Source organism: Amphiprion ocellaris, chromosome 16 (genome assembly GCF_022539595.1).
Source record: "Amphiprion ocellaris isolate individual 3 ecotype Okinawa chromosome 16, ASM2253959v1, whole genome shotgun sequence".
In the NCBI taxonomy this organism is placed as follows: domain Eukaryota; kingdom Metazoa; phylum Chordata; class Actinopteri; family Pomacentridae; genus Amphiprion; species Amphiprion ocellaris.
The window spans coordinates 27,699,345-27,719,241 of record NC_072781.1 but is presented as its reverse complement, the minus strand read 5'-3'; the positions used below and the strand labels follow the sequence as shown (position 1 = coordinate 27,719,241).

General features: G+C 38.7%; 1 protein-coding gene across 2 annotated transcripts in view; it reads left to right on the top strand.

The window, feature by feature from the left end:
• Positions 1-18,684, top strand: part of nfkb2 (nuclear factor of kappa light polypeptide gene enhancer in B-cells 2 (p49/p100)) — a 31,847-nt gene extending 13,163 nt beyond the window's left edge. The window contains exons 5-24 of one of the 2 annotated variants that reach the window (XM_055018504.1): positions 2,453-2,493; positions 3,877-3,975; positions 5,031-5,182; positions 5,818-5,930; positions 6,504-6,662; positions 6,960-7,064; positions 7,229-7,317; positions 10,480-10,618; positions 10,924-11,048; positions 12,083-12,272; positions 12,354-12,495; positions 12,607-12,721; positions 13,275-13,482; positions 13,569-13,738; positions 13,827-13,929; positions 14,011-14,180; positions 15,159-15,234; positions 15,439-15,608; positions 16,105-16,216; positions 17,896-18,684. In XM_055018504.1, the coding sequence (XP_054874479.1) occupies positions 2,453-2,493; positions 3,877-3,975; positions 5,031-5,182; positions 5,818-5,930; positions 6,504-6,662; positions 6,960-7,064; positions 7,229-7,317; positions 10,480-10,618; positions 10,924-11,048; positions 12,083-12,272; positions 12,354-12,495; positions 12,607-12,721; positions 13,275-13,482; positions 13,569-13,738; positions 13,827-13,929; positions 14,011-14,180; positions 15,159-15,234; positions 15,439-15,608; positions 16,105-16,216; positions 17,896-17,966 (2,549 nt within the window). In that variant the 3' untranslated portion in view covers positions 17,967-18,684. Of the gene's footprint in view, positions 1-2,452; positions 2,494-3,876; positions 3,976-5,030; positions 5,183-5,817; positions 5,931-6,503; positions 6,663-6,959; positions 7,065-7,228; positions 7,318-10,479; positions 10,619-10,923; positions 11,053-12,080; positions 12,273-12,353; positions 12,496-12,606; positions 12,722-13,274; positions 13,483-13,568; positions 13,739-13,826; positions 13,930-14,010; positions 14,181-15,158; positions 15,235-15,438; positions 15,609-16,104; positions 16,217-17,895 lie in introns of both variants that reach the window. The other variant, XM_023284476.3, reaches the window with a different exon arrangement.
• Positions 18,685-19,897: the final 1,213 nt, after the last annotated feature.

Here is a 19,897-nt window from a genome sequence, read left to right as displayed (position 1 = left end):
GAAACCTCAGCTTGAATCAGATGAATATTGAGAATGTTTTGTTACCAAGTGGAACCTAAAAGTAATGTTTGTTTACTGTTGGTTTGTTACCAAATCTAGAGTTGTCTAGACTCTCAAATATTTGTCCATTCATTGAGTCTTTCTAGAACCTACCCTTCGTGCTTCTTATAGTATTTTGTGCCTTTAATTTCAGGCAATCGAGATGTTTCTAATCTAAGAAACATCCCTAATTGAATTCAAAAAAGGGATGTTAGACACAGTCAAAATCTTTAAACCATTATTCACAGGGTGAATGTTCTGATACCAAGCATAACTTTTCTGCAATCTATAATTAATTCATGGAAACTGACACATTTTAGATGATTTGCCAGAACTTGAAAAGTAAACAAGCAGTTTCTAGAGTCTGAAATCTTTGTCCAGTCCTTCAGTCTTAGTAGAATCTTGTCTTGATAAGTTTTTATAGTATTTTGTACCTTCAGTTTCAGATATTGTAGATATAGTCTGCCTCCCTGGCTGGATCCAAACCAGGAGTGTTGCTGTTTGAAGTCAACATCTTGATGAACTGTTAACCACTGGGGTCGCCCCCCAATACGCAAACTGTCTTTTTCAACCGCCACTTATTCATACTTGGAGTTGAAGACTGAGGCATTTCACAACGCTTTTACCAGAACCAGACCAACGTTTTCTCAAAGCAGCGGATACCACCAGTGTTTGGGAAAGAGATTTGTTTGTCGACAAACTGTAAATTAAAGTAGAACCTTGTTTGCTTTCGGAGACAGGTTGAGCCTTGAATCTGCTAGAATCTGATGAATTTTGAGAAGTTTCTTAATACGTTTCAAGAGTCATCTAGACTCTAGTCTTTGTTCAATCCTTGAATCTCCCCAGAATCTTGTCTGTGTATCTTTTAAGAGTATTTTGTGTCATTTTTCAAATAACAGATATATTTCTGATATGAGAAAGTCCCTGACTGGACTCAAAACAGGGATGTTTGATAAAATGTTTGGTAAAAAATTTTCTATAGTCTCCTATTCTTACCTGGAAACAAATCAGCACGTTTCAGGCACATAAAGCAGATCTTGAAACCCAGACCAACAATTTCTAGTCTCAAGTCTTTGTCCAGTTCTTGAATCTTTCTAGAACCTTGTCTTGTTGGCTTTTTTGTAGTAATTTCTGCCCTCAATTTAAGGTAGTATAGATATTTCCGATGTAACAAAGGTCAGATACCCAAATTATCTTTTCTATAACCTCTTATTCATAATTACTCCGCCAAGGAACGACAGAGTTATGTGACGATCGACGTACGTTTGTCTGTAAATCTGTCTGTCTGTGTGAAACATTACTCAAAAAAACGGACTGACGTATTTGGATGAAATTTTCAGGGAAAGTCAGAAATGACACAAGGACCAAGTGATTGAATTTTCACAGTGATGCGGCTTATAGTCTGGATCAACGGCTTTGTTAAGGATTTCCCATTGGGAGATATAGCTGCCGGCACGGTGTCGCTGTAACCATGATGTGAACACTGTGTCAGTTACCTGCTGACGATCACATGATTGCGATCCTGCTACAAAATGACTGTGATTTATTAGTTGGAACTCATACAAGGAACAAATGATCAAACTGTGGGGTGTTTCTGAGTCTCATCAATTCCTGCCATCCGCTACATATTTAGGTCATGTGATGTAGCAAACCCCAGCCAGACAATGGTGAAGCTCCTGATGTTTCACAAAGCCTTTATTTATGTTCAGCCATCAGCCTTATTTTGAACACAAATTCACCTTTCTGTCCTTCACTCCTTTCTTCAGGAAACACCGTCAGAGCTTGTCTCCATTCCAGCTAGGAGCTTCTACGTTTAGACACATCCTTTGCTAGACAGCAACAGCATGGGACTGTTTTCTTTCATCTTCACGTGAATTTTCTGACTTTTGCGTCTTCGTCATGTCAAGAAACCGCTTCTTAGATAAACACTTCCTGTGCTGCTGGAATGGTGACAAAATAAAAGCCCGTACCATTAAAAATACGCCTTTAAAATAAAAGCATGGAGGGAACGGTTATTTTAACTAGCAAAACAAAGGTTTGCCAAAAGTGATGAACTGATCAACGGACCTTTATAAGAGTAATTTACACGCAATTCAGTATCCATACATAACATGCCAAACACATGCCTGTGCTCAGCGCAGGATCATTTTTTATTAAAGATAAAATCTGTCGGAAATGATACATCAGCTGACCAGCCTTGATGGAGTACTGCACTCTCTGAGTACTTTTCTAGTTGACATTGTGGACCGATTCATTGCGCTCTTTTTTTACTGGAACCAGACTTTATTAACCTACTCTACATGTAAATTGTCCTGTCGCTGGTGAAATACTGAAAGTGGGTGATGAAATCCAGTGACTGTAGTGTTGGGGGTTTCTGTCCATGTCATTAACTTCAGCTTTGTTTGTGTTTCAGCTCATGGTCCGTATATTCAGATCATCGAGGAGCCCAAACAGGTGAGACTACCATTCTAATGTGTAATTATTCTACATTTGAGTATTGTTTGGTTTTACAGTGTAAAACCAAATGTGAAAAGGTAAAACAGAAATGACTTTCTGGAGTGGAAGTGTTGGTGGTAAAGGTGTTCCACAGGGAGTCCCTCTGGTGTTTACTCTTAAACAAAATGTACTTTGTAACTGGGCATTGCAGTCATCCAGAGCAACCAGAATGGGGATTCCCCCTGGGCAGGTGGATCCACATGTTGCTCTAACAGTCCTTTTATCCAGGGTTTTCCCAACAGTCATAACAGCATGGGACTGTCTGCAAGAAGTCAGGGAGTTTCTGCTGCTAAATGTCATGTGTCAACGTCTGCATGTAAATTAATCAGAAGAACCAGATTTACGCAACCAGAAATAAAATGATGACGCAGACTGTCAGTTTGATTTCCACTCAGAGGTTGAAATTTATAATCAAATGATCAGGAATTAAAATAGAGGAAGATGCAACAGCGTTACCAGCAGACAAGGAGTAAGCTTAAATATATGAATTGGATAAATAAACTTTAAACTGTATAATACAGTTTAGAAACAAAGAGAGATGTTTGCTCACCACATTGTGGCACCATCACATGGTCTAATAATTAAAAAAAGCTTTAGCTGTTAACTCACAGACTTCTGAAATGGAAACCTGTAATAAGCCAAAAAGATTGAAAGTCATTAGTTTAACTGTTAACCTATGTGTTGTATTTTAACCTTCTGAACTCCCCAGTTTATGGGCTCATTTGGTCACATTTTAATTTAATGTGGGCTCGTTTTTCAAAGTCCCACACCTCTGTGAAAACAGCACAACCAGGAAGAAAGAGGAAAGAAAACTCAAAAATGTCTTCTGAGCATGTTAATACTGGGATAATGCTGTAAATCATTAAAATATTAAGAATTGAAAGTTGAATTTGTCTGATTTAGTATTTTACATAAATCGGAAAAACTTGAATCAACATGCGCAACAAATTACCAATACTGTAAATAAATAATGGCTCTACATGCTATAATCATCTTACTACTTACATTTTGAATTGTTTACGTGCATTTCACCTCTTTGCTCTGTCTAACCACAGCCTGCAGTTCATCCAAAAAAAGTCCCTGAATTTTTGCCTCATGACTGTTGGTCACAGCTGCGTCAATAATTACTTTATGATTGCATCGAGGAGTGGTGATTTTTTGTTTTTTTAACGGAATCTGGTTAGTGCTAAAGATCTCCAGGCTTAAGAACACAGAGAAGTGTAGATGATACAAGCAGGTCGTAGATTGAGTTAAAATAACAACATGACCAACTTCTATCTGTCCGAAGATACAAATGTGATTAGCTATAATCTGAACACGTTTGTGTTTTTGTGCTTCCAGAGGGGATTTCGTTTCCGTTATGAGTGTGAAGGTCCGTCACATGGTGGGCTTCCAGGAGCCTCCAGTGAGAAGAACAGGAGAACATACCCGACCGTCAAGGTGGGTAACAACACTGTGGAGCTACAACCTGTGATTATTTTGTAAATTAATCAACTTAGTTTGGTCTATAAAATGTCAGAATGTTGATCTGTGTTTCCCCGAAGAAAATGCATTCAAAAGTCTTGTTTTGTCCAAAGATATTCAGTTTACTGTTAAAGAAGAGGAAAGAAACCTGAAAATATTCACATTTTAGAAGCTGCAATCAGAGAATTTAGACATTTTTTTTCTTTAAAAAATCACCCCAAACCAATTACTTGATTATTAAAACTTTTGTAATTAAATTATTATTCATTGAGACCCTACAACAGTCTGACTAAACTTGGTCATCATGCCAACAAACATTGGCTTCATTCACAAAACACAGATTTTTGTTCACCAAATTCCTCTATTTAAAACTTAAATAAACATCACATCACTATAGTTTATGTCTTTAACTGAACATGACCCTTAAATTACTAAATATATAAACACAAACGACTGGATGCATTAATCTACATAAAAATAGAGGGCAGTGACCTCCATTAATACAACATTAATGAATACAAATGTTATGTAAAAAAAAAAACAATTTATAAACCTATTTATGTATTGCATTTGCTTATTTTCGCCTTTTCTCTCCACAAGTGAACTGAATTTCAGACTGATTGATAGATTTTTTTTTTCAAGCAATGCCCTTTAATATCTACATGCTGCTGTAATAAAAACAGATGCAGGGTTAGAAGATGTTTTTAGTCATTACAGAACATCAGCTCTTATAAACTTCTAATTTCACATATTTGTAGTCTAAACGCTGCTAATCACTCCTAGAGCTGCATTTGTGTTATTCAGAAGTTAGTTTGGGTTATTGTGGAACTTGTTTACTCAGTAGCAAACTGTAAATGTCGGTCTCTATTACTTCATGGGCTCATATTGTATCAGATGTTGTGTTTACATCTGATCTGCTGCCCTCTAGAGGTCAGAAATGAACTCTTGCAGCCTCCTGTTACTAATTGTTAACTAGTTCTCTAAAATTAGTGAAATCATACAGATTGTGATGTTTCCTTTGTGCATCTCAGATCAATAACTACATGGGTCACGCCCGGGTGGAGGTCCAGCTAGTGACCCACTCCGACCCTCCTCGCGTCCACGCCCACAGTCTGGTTGGACGTCACTGCACCGAGAATGGCACGTGCACGCTCGACATCGGCCCCAACGACCTCACCGCCTCGTGAGTGTAAACCAATCACATCGTCACGTCAACCTGAAATATAAAACAGCATCCTAAAGCTCCGAAGAGGAAAAGCAGAATTTCATTTTTTAAATTCAGGTCCACGAAACAGCGAATTTAACTTTTATCAGGCTTTAAAAATCTTGAGGATCACTTAAGTGGAAAAACTAAACTATTACCTAGCAAAAGAGTCATTTTAAAGATTTAAAATTTATTTTATAAAGATAAGACACTTTTAAACCTGCTGGTGTGTTTTAAGGTTCTGAGAGTTGATGAAGTGAACGATGTCTACATAATATAAAGAAGTGTCACATTTGCATAGTTAAAGATAAATATAAAACTGGATGAAACCGACAAATATGATAAACATTACAATGAATTTACCATTTCTTGCTGTGAGTCTTTGAACAAGGTTTAAAACATTGTTGGATCAAATTTAAAGACAGATTTAACAGCATAAATATACATGTAAAAATACAGAATTTATATAAACGAGTAAATATGATTCTTGTTTTTTATGTATTGCTAGTTATAACATTTTTAAAACGGTATGAAGAGAGGCAGTTATAATACAGTTCATATTATGACTATAAAATGTGGATTATGATGTCTAATGTTGGTGTCTCTTGCTGTAGATTCAGTAATTTGGGGATCCTCCATGTGACAAAGAAAGGTGTCGTCGAGGTTCTGACCAGGAGGCTGAGAGAAGAGAGGAAAAGACAGAAAGGAGCTCACTGTCACCTGACAGGTAAACACACCTGAATGATTTTGGGTTAACATCTCAGTGTTTTTATCATATTTCTGATGCAAATGTGCTCTGGTTGAAGAAGTATTCAGATCCTTGCTTGAATAAAAGCATCGGTACTACAATGTAAAAATACTCTCTTGCAAGTAAAAGTCTTGCATCCAAATTTTGTACATAAGTAAAGGTACAAAAGTATTAGCATCAAAATATACTGAAAGTACTAAAGCTAAAAGTACTCTTTATGCAGAATGGTCATATTTTTGAGATATCAACTAAATATTTGGATTTAGTATGTTATAGATAAATTCGTAACCAGGAGATTAGGAGATCAAAAAAAACTAACAAAGGTTGTGATGGTTAAAAATGTGCAACAAGCACGTTAACATGTAAACAACCTATGATATCTTGTGTCACAGCAGAGAAAAAAAATTAGATTCTGAGGTTTATTTTGGATAAATAGCTAAAAGATGTTTCAAAACATTACAAAGAGTTTAATAGCTGCACTTTAAGGCCTCATAATCATCAAGATTATAGGTTTGTAGCATTTAAAGAATCATTTGTTGATGTTTGGAGCAGATTCAGAGGAGACGTCCATCCAGAAGGAGGCCAAGGAGCTCGGGAAGGTGATGGACCTGAACATTGTAAGGCTGAAGTTCACCGCCTACCTGCAGGACAGTAACGGAGCTTTTACCAGAGCGCTGAAACCCGTCGTCTCCAACCCCATCTACGACAGCAGTGAGTCCACAACATCAGCATCAGTCTGTAAACAGGAGGCAAAGCTCATTAGCTCCATCTAGGGTTAGGGTTATTTTTATAATTTTAGACACATTTACACTTTGTTGTTTAACCCCAAAACCTTATGACAGTTTTGAAAAGTGTGTTATATTTCAAAAATCGGCAAAAATACACCATTTATCAGACCAAGAAACTGTAAAAATGGAAAGAATTGTCATGTTTACAACTTTCCAACAGTTCTTGAACGCCTCATTTCTAACGTTTTGGTTTGAATTATCTGGTTTCTTTCACCTACAGAGTCACCAAACGCCTCAAACCTTAAGATCTCTCGGATGGATAAAACTTGTGGCTCTGTCCTCGGAGGAGACGAGATCTTTCTGCTCTGTGACAAAGTCCAGAAAGGTGAAAACATTCGTCCTCTCTCATGTTTTGGGTGGACATAAAAAGCTGATTTATGTTAAAAGTTGTTGGAAAGATGGTTCTGGCAGCATTTTGGTCCTGAGTCTTGTGACTGTTGTCTTAAGCTGGAGAAAAGTCCCATCATGCCTCTGTGCTTCACTCCTCAGATGACATTGAGATCCGTTTCTATGAAGAGGATGAAGACGCATGCTGGGAGGCGTACGGAGACTTTTCACCCACCGACGTTCACAAACAGGTACAAAGAGTTTGTCTGTTTGGCTGCAAGACTCGAGGCCGACTTGGGTCACCAGATGTTTTCTTTTATGATCTCAGACTTGAATCGGGGAGTTTGATTAAAACCAGCTTTGTTACTGTGCTGCAGTACTGGAAAATGGTTCTGTTTTTATTCTTACACTGAACAGGAAACTTTCTTCTTTGTTTTGGACTCAACCAGATCTAACTGTTAAGACTCCATCTGGACTCAGACCTGACTTGTTTTTGGGGGACTTTTTGAGTCAGACTCTCTTTTGGACTCAGACTCAACACTTTTTGGATTTTCCTGACTTTGATTTGACTTGTTTTAGACTCACTTCTGTTTGACTCATTTTGGACTCTAACTTGACTTTGAGATGACAGCATTTGAATTCCATCTTGACTCAGATTCAGCTTCTTTTCAACTCTGATGTGACTGTTTTACACTCACTCATGACTCCTATTGGACTTAGCCTTGACTCAACTGTTTTAGGACTGTGTATTGAGTTTTTCTGGACTTGGCCTCAACTCCTTTTGAACTTAGACTGGACTCTTTTCGGATTTGTCTCTGTCTTGACTCAGTCCTGACTCCTTTTGGACTTGGTCTTGACGTGGACTTGGTGACTTGAGTTAAATCTTCTGGAGGTAGACTCAGTTCCTTTTGGAGTTTGTCAGAACTAGTTTTTGATTCGACTGTGACTCGTCTCCTTTTGAACTCCATCTTGATTTTGACTCAACTCATTTTGGACTCATAATTGGTCTTGACTCTTTTTGGACTCAACTCTGACTTGACTCTGTTTGGAGTGCATCCTGACCTTAACCCAGCTTCTTTTGGACTTAAACTTGACTCATTTTTAACTCTATCTTGATTCTGACTAAACTCCTTTTTGACTTGGACTAGGTATGGACTCCTTTTGGACTCAAACTCTACTTCTTTTAGACTCAAACTCAACTTCTTTTAGATGCCATCTTAATTCTGAATCCACTCATTTTAGATACATACTTGGTTTTGACTCCTATTGGATTCTTTCTTGACTTGATACCTTTTGGACTTTGACTCAATTTCAACTCAGTTCCTTTTGAACTCTGCCTTATGTTGGACTTAATTTCTTTTTGACTTTACCTCAATTACTTCTGGATTTGTGTTGATCTGGACTCAAACACGTCACGCTTTGAACTCTATCTTGAATCTGACGGATCTCCTTTTGGACTTTGATTTGGTTTTGACTCCTTTTGGACTTGACTCGGACACAGACTTGATACGTTTTGAGCTCGTCTCAGTTGTGACTTGACTGCTTTTGGAGTCCATCTTAAATCGAACTCAGATCCTTCTGGATTCAGATTCGACTCCTTTTGGACTCTGACTCAGTTTTGACTTGACACCTGTTACAGTCGTGACTTAGACTCGATTCCTTTTGGTCTCGAGCTCGACTCCTTTTAGTCCGGCGCTGCATCAGCTTTGTCTTGACTGCAGCGCTGCAGTTTGTGTGTGTATTCTGGCCGGTACTGTGTGAATGAATCACACTCTCAGTGCATCAGTTTCGTCAGGAAAAGATAAATGTTTTGAAACCATAACAGCAGCAGAGGAAAGCAGCAGCTCGTCTGTTGTCTGAGCTGAACGGGGGAATTCCTTCAGACTGACACAAAACTTCTCATAAATAAATCTTTCATTAACTAACAAAGTGTCTGCAGAGCTGAAACAAATGCAGGGTATTTTACTCTGTAGTACAAACAAAAGACTGTAAAATATGTTCATCACACACATGTATCAGAAATTTTCCAGCTAGAAGATGCATTTTATTGGATCAGATAACAAAGAATGAGCTTGTAAGACTGTGAAGTAACATTTTAATCTGTACAAAAGTTCTAACTTTAGAGCTTAGAGCTGCTGGTTTGTGGATTTTGAAGACAAAGTGCTTCATCCTGTTTCCAGTCTCAGTGCTAAGCTAAGCTAACCATCTCATGACTGTAGTTTCAAAAGGAACAGACAAATAACTGCTTAACTGTTGAGCTTTAGAAATTATTTCTTGGCCATGGAAACTGCTTAGCTAAGTAAAAAGTGACTTTGAGTCAGGAGTATTGTTGCAGTGGAACTCTTGGAGTAACAGTAATCCAGGTTGGAGAGGAAATATTTAAGGAGAGGATCAAGAGAAATCTTTGAAACAAGCTTTTGTGTGACAGAATTCTAGAAATCATAATTTGATCCCGGTTTAAAGTTAATCCTGGCTGCCTTCAGTTAGTCTTGTTTTATTCAACAAACCTAAACCAGATCTATTGAAGAAACTAATCCTTAAAAACAGATACGTGCAATTATGAAGTTTTAAAAAAGGCTCACTATAATTTTTAACAAACAACAAGAGGGAATTTGTATCAATCTACATTTGGTAAAGTAAAATGTCAGGTCGCATCTCAGTCAGTTATGACTTCATGGTTGCATCTAGGAAGACAGAATTTTCAGTATTTTACAGAATCTGGTGAGAACAACTTGTTTTTGGAGATTATTTTTAAAATAAACCCTGTAGATTACATAGTCGGAAAGTTAAAATTTTTTTTACAGTTTCAAGCTCTGATAAATAATGTACAGATGTATAATCAGAAAACATAAGTAACATATTATAACATTGGATTATCAATACTGATGCATTCATGTAAAGCAGAATTTTACTGCTGTAGCTGCTCAGTTTCAACTATTTTGTTTGTGAGAAAGCAGCAAATCCTCATATTTGAGAAGCTGCAGCCATTAAATGAATGAAATATTTCTATTGTTTAAATGGAAAATTGTACTCAGGATGGTTTTGATAAAATATTTGCTGTGATTGCTGGAATTTAAATCCTTGTTTTGATGAGATTTTACACTTAAAGCTAAAACAGAAAGTAAATAAACACTTTCAGGTTCAGAACCTGGTAAAGAATGTTAGTATTTTTAGGTTTTCTTCAGTGTCACGTTATCTTCGGTAGATCTGTTTTTACAACTGTGGGTACATTACAAACAGGAGATGCTAATAGCTAATTCGGCTGCTTTTAAAGGCACAAATTTGACAGTTGTGAACAAATACAGGCTAAAAACAAAACAACTACCTGAGCTTACAAGGTGCAGCTCAAATAGGCCTTTACTGCATAGAGGTATGTTTGCATCACTCTCATGCAGTCTTTCCTCTGTCCTCAGTACGCCATCGTGTTCAAAACGCCGGCCTATCACAGCACAGAGATCGAGCGACCCGTCACTGTCTTCCTGCAGCTGAGGAGGAAGAAGGCCGGCGACAGCAGCGACCCCAAACAGTTCACCTACATCCCCCAGGTCCAAGGTGAGCACCAATGTCCCTGCATCAAGACATTCTTATGAACTGCTACCTGTAAAAACCCCAGTGATGCTGCCAGGAAGGTGTTTGTTTTTGGAGTTGAAGCTCATTTTAGTTTTGGGATTTCCCTCAGTGGAAACAGTCGGCATGCACCAAGTTTCAATCCTCACCTACTCACTCTGTTGTTTGTGATGCCGCAGAATCGTGAAAATGAAAAGTGGATGGAGAGAAAATAACACCGTCGTCCCACTTGTACTTTTATGAACTTTAAAACTTCCCATCTTTAGTGTCAATCTTCTGCTCTGTTTCAGACAAAGAGGAGGTGCTGAGGAAGAAGCAGAAGCCACTGCCTCACTACGAAAACTGGAGGGGAGGTGGAGGAGGAAGAGGAGGAGGAGCTGGAGGATTTGGAGGAGGAGGAGCTGGAGGAGGAGGAGGAGGTAGGGATTTTAACTTGACAGAAGGCATCGATAATAGCATTAGAGGTGGGGATTTCCAAAAAGCAACATGGAAAAGAAGAATATATGCTGCACAATGAACCCTAATGTGGCAAACTGAAGGATCACAGCATCATGGTTAACTTCTAAATTTCTTACTGGGCGACCATGTTGGTCGACTTCAAGCTTAATAAGCCATGTAAATGCTCTGGAGTATTTATTTTCTTGATCTGCTCAGTAAAAAGGGAATTTTTAGGAAAATGCTTTATTAGAATTACATGTTTTAGAAATCACACTTTAGTTGTCTAAAATCTGTAACAGCTAGCAAACATGCTTTTATTGTGTAGAATCATGCTTTTGTTGTTTGGGATTGTGCTTTTTGTGTAGAATTTAAATTTAGTTGACTGGAATCATACTTTTATTGTCTAGAATCTTTCTTTTGTTGCTTGGGATTGTACTTTTTAGTTTCTTAGGAGCATGCTCTTATTGTGTAGAATCATGCTTTATCTGCTTAGGAATTGTGTTTTTATCATCTAGAATCACGCTTTAATGCCTTGGGATGAAGCTTTTATTGTATAGAATCATGCTGTAGTTGCTTGGCATTATGCTTTTATTGTCTAGAATATTTATCTGCTTAGGAGCATAAACAGAATCTTGATTTGGGTCCATAGGATCATGCTTTTATTATCTAGAATCCTAAGCTCCTTAGTATTAAGTTTTATCATGTAGAGTCTTGCTTTAGCTGCTTTGAATCAGACTTTTATTGTCTAGAATCTTTAACTGCTTAGGAATCATGCTTTTATTGTGTATAATCTTCCATAGCTGCTTAGTTTTGTGCTTCTATTTTGTAGAATCTTGATTTTCCCTCCATAGGATCAGGCTTTTATTTTGTAGAAACTTTGCTTTGACTTCTTTGGAATCAGACTTTTATTGTCTAAAATTGTTAATTATTATGTTAATTACTTTAGTTATGTGGAATTCTTAGCTCCTTTTAATCATGCTTTTATTGTGTCGAATCCTACTTTAACTAGGATTCCAGTTCCACCAGCAGATGAACGGAGTTGGAGGTGGAGGAACTGGAGGCTTTTATACTGGAGGTTTCTCCAGCTTTGGTGGAGGGGGAGGGGCTCAGCTGTCAGGCTCTGCCCCTCAGACAGGTTTCGCCCAACAACAACTGAGCGGGCAGACAGGCTCACCGCTGCAGCAGCAGCTGTTTCAGATCGGTACGGTAAACTGTGACTGTAAATCATTAAACTTACGTTGTTTTATCAAACTGTTTGCTGATGATGTTTGACTGTTTCCAGCTGCCACCCTGAACAGCAGAGCCTCTCAGAGCGCCAGACAAACCGCCGCCGCCCTGCTGCAGTACTGCAGCACCGGAGACGCTCGGGTCCTTCTGGCCATCCAGAGACACCTGTGTGGCATCCAGGACAGCAACGGAGACACGTCAGTCTTCATTTCATACACTTTTGTCAGCTGGTTCACTTGGAGTTGCACACAATCGTCTGAATTTAACCTGAAACCTGTTTTCACGCAGTTTTTTTTGTTTCCTCACAGTCCGTTACATCTGGCCATCATCCACCAGCAGACAGCTGTGATCCAGCAGCTGGTCCACACTCTGCTCAGCAGCCAGCAGCAGATCATCCTCAACACGACCAACCACCTCCAACAGGTAGAAACTTTACTAGTCCAAACAACGCATCTCAGCACAGTTAACCCTCTGAACCCCAAGAAACTTCTGGCTCCTTTTCACTGACTGTGGCTCATTTTTCACTGCAATGGAAATAGAACAACCATGACTAGACATAGAGAAACTTAGAAATGTCTTCTGTACATCATGACACAGTTATAGTGCCAAATTCTATATAAAGAAATTAGAATTACTTATTTTACAAAAGGAAAAAAATAAAAACCTGAAATCAAAAAGTTTGGAAGAACATAGAACTTTTCATTATTTACAGAATCGGGTTAGTGTACAAAGTAAAATCTTGGTGAATTTTTAAATAAAACTTGCAGGATAAAGTGATTTTTTTTTTCCCCTGAAAGATCACAATTGTAAGCTTAAGTCTGGTCAGTTTTCTCAAGACAAGAGTACATTATAGAGAAATAGTATCATTGGAGAGTTGAAGGTTTGAGTTTCTTGCTATGGTAAATGCTTTAATTGTTGCATATTTTAAAAAAATAAGACGTGTCTCACCTGAGTTCTGACTCCTCCCCCTCTGCAGACTCCTCTACACCTGGCTGTCATCACTCGGCAGGTGAAGGTGGTCGAGGTGTTGCTGAGGGCCGGTGCCGACCCCAGTCTGCCCGACAAAGATGGTCGCAGCCCCCTCCACCTGGCAGCGCTGGCCGGAGACCACAACACGCTCCGCCTCCTACTGGCTCACCTGGGGGAACGCCACGCCCACCTGGTCAACACCCCCGACTACCACGGTGAGACGAGGGTCTCCGCTCCCCTGCAGCACCTGCAGCACCGACATTTAAAACTAAAACACTGAAATGTTGTTTGTCTCCATCAGGTCTCCACCCGCTGCACCTGTCCGTGAGGAGGGATGGCGAGCGCTGCCTCCGTCTGCTGGTGGAGGGCGGAGCCAAAATCAACGCCCCTGAGCAGAAGAGTGGAAACACGGCACTCCACCTGGCCGTCAGAGAAAACCTGTTCAAGGTGGCCTGCACTCTCATCACCGAGGTAACGACCAATCAGAGCACGTGTATCCACAAGGGGGGCGGGGCTTCTGACAATGACATCACACCTGTGAACTCTTTTGTGTTTCCAGCTGAAGGCCGACGTCAATGCCTGCACGTTCGGAGGAAACACGCCTCTGCACCTGGCAGCCAGTCTGGGCTCGCCGACGCTCTGCTCGATGCTCATCGCTGCAGGTGAGACGCACAAACACACTGAATACCCAAACACACACAAACACACAACAGACGGGCGAATGAAGGCAGATTCTTCTTCAGGTGCCGATAAAAACATGGAGAACGACGAGCCGCTCTTCTTCAGCTCCTCCTCGGACGAAGAACACGACCAAGACGAACCCGCTAGAGACGAACCCGCCTCGCCGCCGATCAACCCTCGAAAGAGACCCGCAGGAGGACACACAGCTCTGGACCTCGCCAAGTGTCAGAAGGTAACAGCCTTCAAAATAAAAGCATGACACACAGCAAAATGGCTGCAAAAGACTTGTAGTTTAGCATGTTGTTTCTCTGTGGTCAATCTGAGTCTCTTTCATGGTCATTTTGCAGATTTTGTGGAAATTTTTTGTCAATAGATATAAAGAGATGCACAATGACCACAGAAGACATGAAGGTTCTGTGTTTTGCATCTTTTTGTGGCAGTTTTATGTCTCTGGTGGTTGTAGACGAACATAAAAAGACCACAGAAAATGCACAAGAGACAGAACAACTGCAGAGAGATGAAAACCAGCCAACCAACCACAGACCAAACTGAGTGCAAAGAGAAACAAAACAAACTAGAAGAAAATTACCCAGAGACGTAAAAAAAAGCATAAAAGAAACATAAAACGACCACAGTGGACGATTAGATTTGCGTTTTGCATCTCTTTGTGGTCGTTTCGCATGTTTTGTGTCCCTCTGTGGTGGTTTTAAACAAAGGTAAAAGCAAAGCGACCACAAAAAGACACAAAACATCACAGAGAGATGCAAAACGAACCCAAAAGACTTTTAGTTTTGCATCTTTTCGTAGCAGTTTTTTTGCCTCTGGTGGTTCCAGACGAACATAAAACAACCAGAGATGCTGAACGACCACAGAAAATGTACAAAAAGAGACACAAAACAACTGCAGAGAGATGAAAACCGACGAACCACAGACGGAACTGAATGCAAAGAGGCCCAGAAAATGACCCAGAAAGACGAAAAAAAAGCATAAAACGACCACAACAGACTATTAGATTTGCAGTTTGTGTCTCTTTGTGGCTGTTTTGCATCTCCCTGTGGTCATTATGCATTTCTTTCACAGACAATTGCAAACTGACTCTAAACATCAGCAGATGAAAGCTCAACCAGACGTTGTCATTCTGTAGTTTAAAAGCTGTTTTCTGTCGTGTTTTCTTGCCTCTAAACTTCCTCGTCTTGTCTCGTCTCTTCAGGTGAGGAACCTGTTAAACTCCAGACCAAAGTCCAGTCGTCACAGCAGCAAAAAGATCAAACCAAGCAGCAGCGAAGGTTCGTTTGTCTTCATTGTCATCCTGAGAGCAGAAACACTAATAAGTCTATAAGTCACTCATAATAAGTCAGTCATAAGTCACTAAGTCTAGCATTAAAATGGCATTAAAAAGCATTAAATGTGACTGGCTGATTTCTGCAGAAACCCTGATTAAGTTTGAGACGTTGACAGCAGAGTAAAAACTGATCTCTAACCTGAAACAGAGGCGGAGGCTTCGGGGCTGGACGAGGAGACTTTGTCCCGGCTGGTGGAGGTTCTGAGTGTGGGAGACGTTCCCTGGAGGAAGCTGGCGGAGAAGCTGGGCATGATGACGCTGACTCACCTGTACCAGGACAGTCCGATCCCCTGCCACCACCTGCTGCAGCACTACAAGGTAACAACAACCTGCATCATTCTGACAAGATGGAGTATAACTAAAGCTTCAGTGCATCAAATTGTTCAGAAAATACACCTGGTGGCACAATACGGTACTGCAGTAGATGGACTGTAACGTCAACCTGCACAGATACATAATAAATGTCTGATCTGAGGCTTTTATCAGTGTCTGATCAAGATAAATGGTGGTTTTGGAGTTTTTCAAAGAGTCAGATTACATAATTATGCTGTTCTGTGTGATTTTCAATAGATAACTGATGTAATATTTCTAAACTTCCATTCCCTGAAGCTCTACTTTGGATTAAACGTTAGCATCACTGCCTCGTAATGCGTTTAACTGGCTTAAACTTTATTTACATTTTATTTCCCTTTTGCTCTCTGACTCTGGGTGTTATATCAACACGTTGAGATTCGTCAGTAAATTGTGTTTTGTGTTCATTGCGTTGCTCGGCCGTGCGGCGCCTCACCAGTAGTGCGTTTTTGTTTTCGTGCAGCTTGGTGGAGGTGCAGTCGAAGGTCTGGCTGAAGCTCTTCAGTCTCTCGGTCTGACAGAAGGAGTTCGACTGCTGAGAAACACCGAACTACGAGACGACAAACACAGCACAGGTAACACAAAAAAAACACACCTGTGGGTTGATTTAATGAAGGTTCTCAGTGCCGTTTGCTTTTGTTCACGAGCTTCTAAACATGCAGGTTAATCTGAGTGAAGCTGCCAGAGCAAGAAAATACAAGAAATGTGACAGAAAACGACTCGGGATGTAACTGTAGTGGATTTGAACTGTTAATACAGCAGATAAATGCAAGAAATAAACTTCATTCTAGTTTAATTCCAACTCGTTTTGGTGTAGGTAGTGTTTAATTAGTCTCAAACCCGTGCACATAAAAATCAGGCGTGCACGTGTGATACAAGTAGAACCATATTAACATGAACTTAAAGTTACTAATATAAATGAATCTCTATTTATTGTCGCTTTAATGTTGCAGCTGGTGAAAGTGAAGCTGAATTTAATATTTACTGCTGGATAGTTTGTAAATTACACGTCTGTTTTTTACATGCACAAGCTTTCAGACTCATTATTCTACTAAACTTTAAACTCATTTTGACTCACTGTTGGCTCTTTTTTTTTTTTTTGCCCAAAAGTCCCTGAATTTCTGTCATGTACCTGTTTGTTCACAGATGAGTCACTAATAGTTCCACAGTTGCATGCACAGACTTTTTTGTTTTTTAAAGAATCTACTTAGAGGAAATTTAGTTTTTGCACAATTTTAAATGAGACATGTAGAATAAAGAGATTTTGATGAACTGTCACGACTTTAAGCTAGAATCCAGTTGTTTTTCTGACCAAAGTGAAAAGTTCCACATGATTAAGTCAAGAGAGACTGTTGAAAAACAGTTTCTTGCTCCAATTACTGATGTAACTTTGGTAGTAACACGTCTTTCAAACCCCACCGGCAGGTTTTGAGTTATCATAGACTGTATAATAAAGATGGACGTAGCTACCGTGATGTGACCCGTTGGTTTCTGCACTGAGAACATGAAGCCAGGATTTTGCTGCTACTTGGTTGACATCTTGGATTTTTGGAGCCAGAGAAGAAAAAAAGATTCTCAGAGGGCGGAGCCGGAGAGCAATGCACACATTATATCTGCGGCACCAAAAAGAAAATAAACATTAACTTACCGAAGTATCCATTCAGTGTCTGCTGGTAGAATCAGTCGAAGGCAGAAAACTGGTTAAAACAAGCCAACGGGCAGAAAAACTATCTGTGGAAAATGTTCTGCTGCTTCACCATTAAATAAACCAACAGTTATGTCAGAATTAAATCTAAACGAGGAGAGCAGAGTTTACGGTGAATGAGCGTCTAAGCTGCCTGACCTGTCAATCACTCCAGACCAGACTGTCAATCAAGTAGCCCCGCCCCCTGACTTCGCAAAACTTTAACGCTTTATATAAAATTCAGTATTGATTTATTATAAGATCGGCCACCTGGTCTCTCGTTTTGACCATAACAGTTAACAAAAAATAAATAAATCCTGAGCCGTAGAAAAGCAGTCTATCAAATATTTGTTTTTCCTGTGTAGAATTGGGGTCTATGGAGCTTTTGGTATCGCAAGTTTTTGACACTTCTGTGTTGGCTTCAGTTTTGGAGCCATTAGCTACGTCCGTCTTTATTATACAGTCGATGGTTAATTCCTAAAACCTTCTTTTTCAGCTGTTGGTGATGTTTAAATAATGTCATTTTCCTGTAAACACACTCACATTGTTTGTATTTTTCTGTCCAATCAGACGCCACAGTCGACAGCGGCTTTGGCAGTCAGCCAATGGAAGAAGAGGAGCCGCCGGTGGCCAATCAGTGACGAGCAGGAAGCATTGTCTCCTTTACCAGAACCTTTGAGAACTTGCAGACTGAAACATCCAGCAGGACCGAGGCTGGTTTCATTTACAGCAGAGTTGGACTGATGCTGGAAATTCAGAAACAGGAACTTCAGCGGTTTGCTTTTACAAAGACGTGTTTGTGGCTTTTAAAATCTTTGAAATTCTGAGAATTTGAGGCAAAAATGAAATCAGTAAAGTTTTAAAAACTTAACATTCGTGTTTTTACTAAAAATACAAATAAAGCAGATGTAAACTGAAAATCCCCACGAGGTTGTATCATAGACATCAAACTTTTCTGTCTCTTTGTTTTCAGTTTTTCAACCTTTTTGAACTAATTTATATTTTAGTTTTATGAAAGAGTTTATTTCTGTGTGATGTTGACAGCGATTAAATGATTATCTGTTGAATGTCTGCGGGTGAAATTAGGAGAAAATCTGTCGTGTTTACACTCGGTGTTTGTGTGGTTTTACCTGAAGAACTGAACTGCTTCATCTTCTCCTCTCTGGAAACTGGATTTTCCAACTTTCTGTCCGGTCTGGAACGCATCAGGAGGTCATGTGACTCACCTGTCAACAGTTTTTCAGCTTCTTATTCAGCTGAAATGAAATCTGTGGAACACCATTTGTACCAAGAAAAAAACCATATAAGATGTTACATGTTGTGAATAAGAAAAATAAAAATGACTTATTGTAAGGAAAATTGGTGACGTGTTCAGTCGCACTGGGACGAAGGAGTTACATCAAACTACACACAGCCAAATGGAATATTTACTTTAAAAAAAGTCACAAATTATGTATTTTTAAAAACTAAACAAATGTACAACTCACCAGGTAGAAATCTATGAGCCATTTCAGTGTTTTCCAGTTCAAATATTTTAAAAAAAAAAAAAAAAACAGCTTTGAGAGTCACAATTCTAGTCTAAAACTGAGCATTTAATGTCAAAATAAAAAGATATTAAAACTAAGTAAAAGTTGTGACCTCATAAAAAAGATGTTTTTGAGTGAAAGGCGTCTAAATGGAAATTATGAAGATGTAAAGTTTAATCCATTCCATGAGTAAAAAAAATAAATGAAAATAAAAAAGATCATATTGGTCTGAACAAATTACAAGAAACTACACAATTAGAATTAAGAGACGTCAGGTTTAAACTGTGACATGGATCAAACTTTTTTTTAAAAAAGTAAAATTTGGATCTAAATGATCAAGACATTAAGTCAAAACTTAAGCTAAAATTAACTTACTAAACTAAAAGAAGCTAATAAGTCAAAATTATGACAGTACATCAGAACTATGATTTGTTTTTGTAAAATCTTAAGTAATTGTGATAAAGATGAATTCAGTTTAAAGCCACATTTACAATTTTTTACAACAATCTGTCTAAAATAATGACAATAATACATATTTATAATCATTATTGAGAATTTAAAGGAATTATTAAATTGTAAAAACTAATGCCAAAATTTGTAAATCAAATATTTTTGCAAGTTCTTAGGTAAAAGATTTCAAATACAAATTAAAAAAGACGTTTAAATAAAAATTACGAGGATGTTTAGGTTGATGTATTCCGTTTGTAAAAACCCAAATTTAGTAACTTCAGATTATAAAATAAATTTTAATTAATTGAGGCAGGAATGGGGCAATTGGATATTCCGTTCTGAAACGGGTATTGAAAAACAAAAAACGAGTGGTTATTTGATTTTCGTTTTAAAATACAAAAATTAAAATTGAAATACAAGGCGTTTTTCCTTTTCATGATCAAAAAGGGATATACGAAATTTTAAAAATGCTTTTATTTTCATTTTATATTTAGAATAACAAAAAAATAAAATCAGTAAGAGACAGAAACGAAAAAAGGTCCGTTTTTTCATTTTCTGAGACCGGAAGTGGTCATCAGCAAGTGTGGAACCAAACG